General features: G+C 33.8%; 1 protein-coding gene across 3 annotated transcripts in view; it reads right to left on the bottom strand.

The window, feature by feature from the left end:
* Nucleotides 1–38: 38 nt before the first annotated feature.
* The window catches only part of LOC106878694 (iodotyrosine deiodinase), an 18,823-nt gene continuing 16,326 nt past the window's right edge, over nucleotides 39–2,535 (bottom strand). For all 3 annotated transcript variants that reach the window (XM_014927983.2, XM_014927980.2, XM_014927982.2), the window contains 2 exons: nucleotides 1,898–1,993; nucleotides 39–438 (listed from right to left, as the gene is read on the bottom strand). In XM_014927983.2, the coding sequence (XP_014783469.1) occupies nucleotides 253–438; nucleotides 1,898–1,993 (282 nt within the window). In that variant the 3' untranslated portion in view covers nucleotides 39–252. The remainder of the gene's footprint in view (nucleotides 439–1,897; nucleotides 1,994–2,535) is intronic.

Genomic DNA, 2,535 nt, shown 5'->3' with positions numbered 1-2,535 from the left:
ATATATATATACATATATATGTATGTATGTATGTATGTATGTATGTATGTATATATATATAATCTGATCATTTATAGAGATGAGTATCACGTTATTAAATTGGAGCGACATTCAGAAACAGCATTAATAGTGTAATATAAATGTTTTCTCTTCCTCCATCATCATTACTATTAAAAAACAAACAATGAAATGGTAAAATGATCACGAAGAAGCTTTCTTGACGGACACAAAATCCATCTGCCATGATTTACTTTAATCATACAATTTCATGATACTTTCAATCGGGTAGCGCTCCAAATCAGGCACTGTTGCGTCTTTAGCTGCGTATCCAATGGGTAGCAATATAAGCACTTTCTCATTAATTGGACGCTGAAGCATCTGTCGAAGTGTAGGACCAGCATTTAGTGGCGTTGTGGTTACTGTAACAAGACCAGCGTTCTGAAAATCAGAATGAAATTAAAAACGTCACAATTTTTTCACAATCGAATACGAGAAGCGAAATATTTTAAAGAGGCTACGCAAATGAGGTGAAGTGGAAAAGTCAAAGTGATTTATTGAGAAAATAGATGTACACATATAAGCAAGCGCTGCTTGTATGACTGCGTGGTCGAATAGTTCGGTTTGCTCTTGCAGGTTTCGACCCCAAAATTTCGACCCAAAATTCTGTGATCAACAGAAGTCACTTGTGCTACAGGTCAGATTTCTCATTTCCCGAAGTATTTTTTTTAGCAGAACTATATATATACATATATATATATATATATATATATATATGTATGTATATATATATATATATATATATATGTGTGTGTGTATGTATGTATGTATGTATTTATGGGGGGGTCATATGTTAGTTTTGACGTTCGTGATCTTTCTGGGTTTATTTATATTAGGCATATTGAGATATAGATACGCATCTCATGGTGTTGGCCTACGCCTTGACAACGGTTTGGTTATTTCCATATAGGTTTACGATGGATACACCCTTGATAGATTTAAGAAGCAACTGATTTCTACCTTTATTATTATTATCAGATATATTATGCCGATGGTAGAACCATTTTCCTTCCGATCCAGATGCTTACGCACTACGAAGAATGATATGATTATCGCTAGAACTACCGAACTTCTGCAAAACCATATATTTTCTAATGGCCAGCGTATCTTATCATTCTATATCTTTCCGAGCGTTCTTCAAATCATTCTATATCTTTCCGAGCGTTCTTCAAATCGTTCTATATCTTTCCGAGCGTTCTTCAAATCGTTTTATATCTTTTCGAACGTTTTACAAGCTTCTGAAATTTGTGCTTTCACTATTTCAGGTCAGACACAATTGTTATCTTTCTGTTTATTATATTCCAATAGTAATACTGGGTACTAGCCTTGGATTTCATATTTTACAAGTCATTACGATATTCGTCCAAAAGATCGTGTTGCTTTATGAACAAAAACCAGGAAAACCAAGGATTGTGAAGTGGGAGATACAATAGACATTCAAAATTACACACACACACACACACACTGTTAACTTCATTTAAATATTTATTATTTCGAGCCAAAATTTTCATTGCCACGTAGTCATTCAAAAACACACGTTTGGTACGACAAAAATTTTGGCACTAAACAATAATTGTGAAGTTAGCACTCTTTGCGTGTTTATGAATGACTAATACGTCTCTCAAGCGGCAATCGTTTTAGTTTCAACATGCAGTCTCAGCTCTAACCACTTACCTGGTAACTATATTTCCAAACCGAAAATCAATTTGTGATATATGTACACATCTTTGGAACGAATTTATTTTATTGATTTTTTTGCAAGTGTTATAAGGAAGTTTAATAAAAATGTGTAACTTTTATGCTTTGCTCTACGGTTACTAGTTATAACTTACGGAATTACCTGAATTGCTGCCAGCATTATTCCAACAGATATACTGGCACTAATCTCGTTGTAATAATAGTTGATCTTCTTATTATTTTCACCAATTCCATACACCTGAAACAAAACAGTTTCACTTTTAATGAGATATCATAGGAGTACTACAACTATCAAATTCAAATAATTTATCCCCGCAGATTACAATTATTATTATTGTCATTATTTTTACTTTTAATCTGAATCTTGGTTACAGACACTTGCAGAGACACCCAAGCGTCCTGGGGCGAGTGAAGGATAAGACACGATACAGTATGAAAGAAAGCCTTGGGAGGGAAAGAAAGTAAAATATCTTCATTTAATACAAAAAAGACATTTAAATGGATTAGGTCTGCCCTGATTGCCATGCAGTGGAACAGAACATGGAGCCATGTGGTTTGGAAGCAAGCTTCTTATCACAGAGCCACGCCTGTGCCCATTAACCTTTAAAATGTTTTGTATCTTAAACTGATTTGTTCTCATCTTGATATTTTCCCCCGCATTTCACTCTCTGTCTCTCCCAGTGCTCCCCCTCTCTCTCCCGATATATATATGTATATATACATAGATATATACATATATATGCATATATATATATATATATATATATATATATATATATA

Source organism: Octopus bimaculoides, chromosome 24 (assembly GCF_001194135.2).
Source record: "Octopus bimaculoides isolate UCB-OBI-ISO-001 chromosome 24, ASM119413v2, whole genome shotgun sequence".
NCBI classification, from domain to species: Eukaryota; Metazoa; Mollusca; class Cephalopoda; order Octopoda; family Octopodidae; genus Octopus; species Octopus bimaculoides.
Note: the sequence above shows the minus strand (reverse complement) of the source record. Positions and strands in the feature narration are given on the sequence as shown.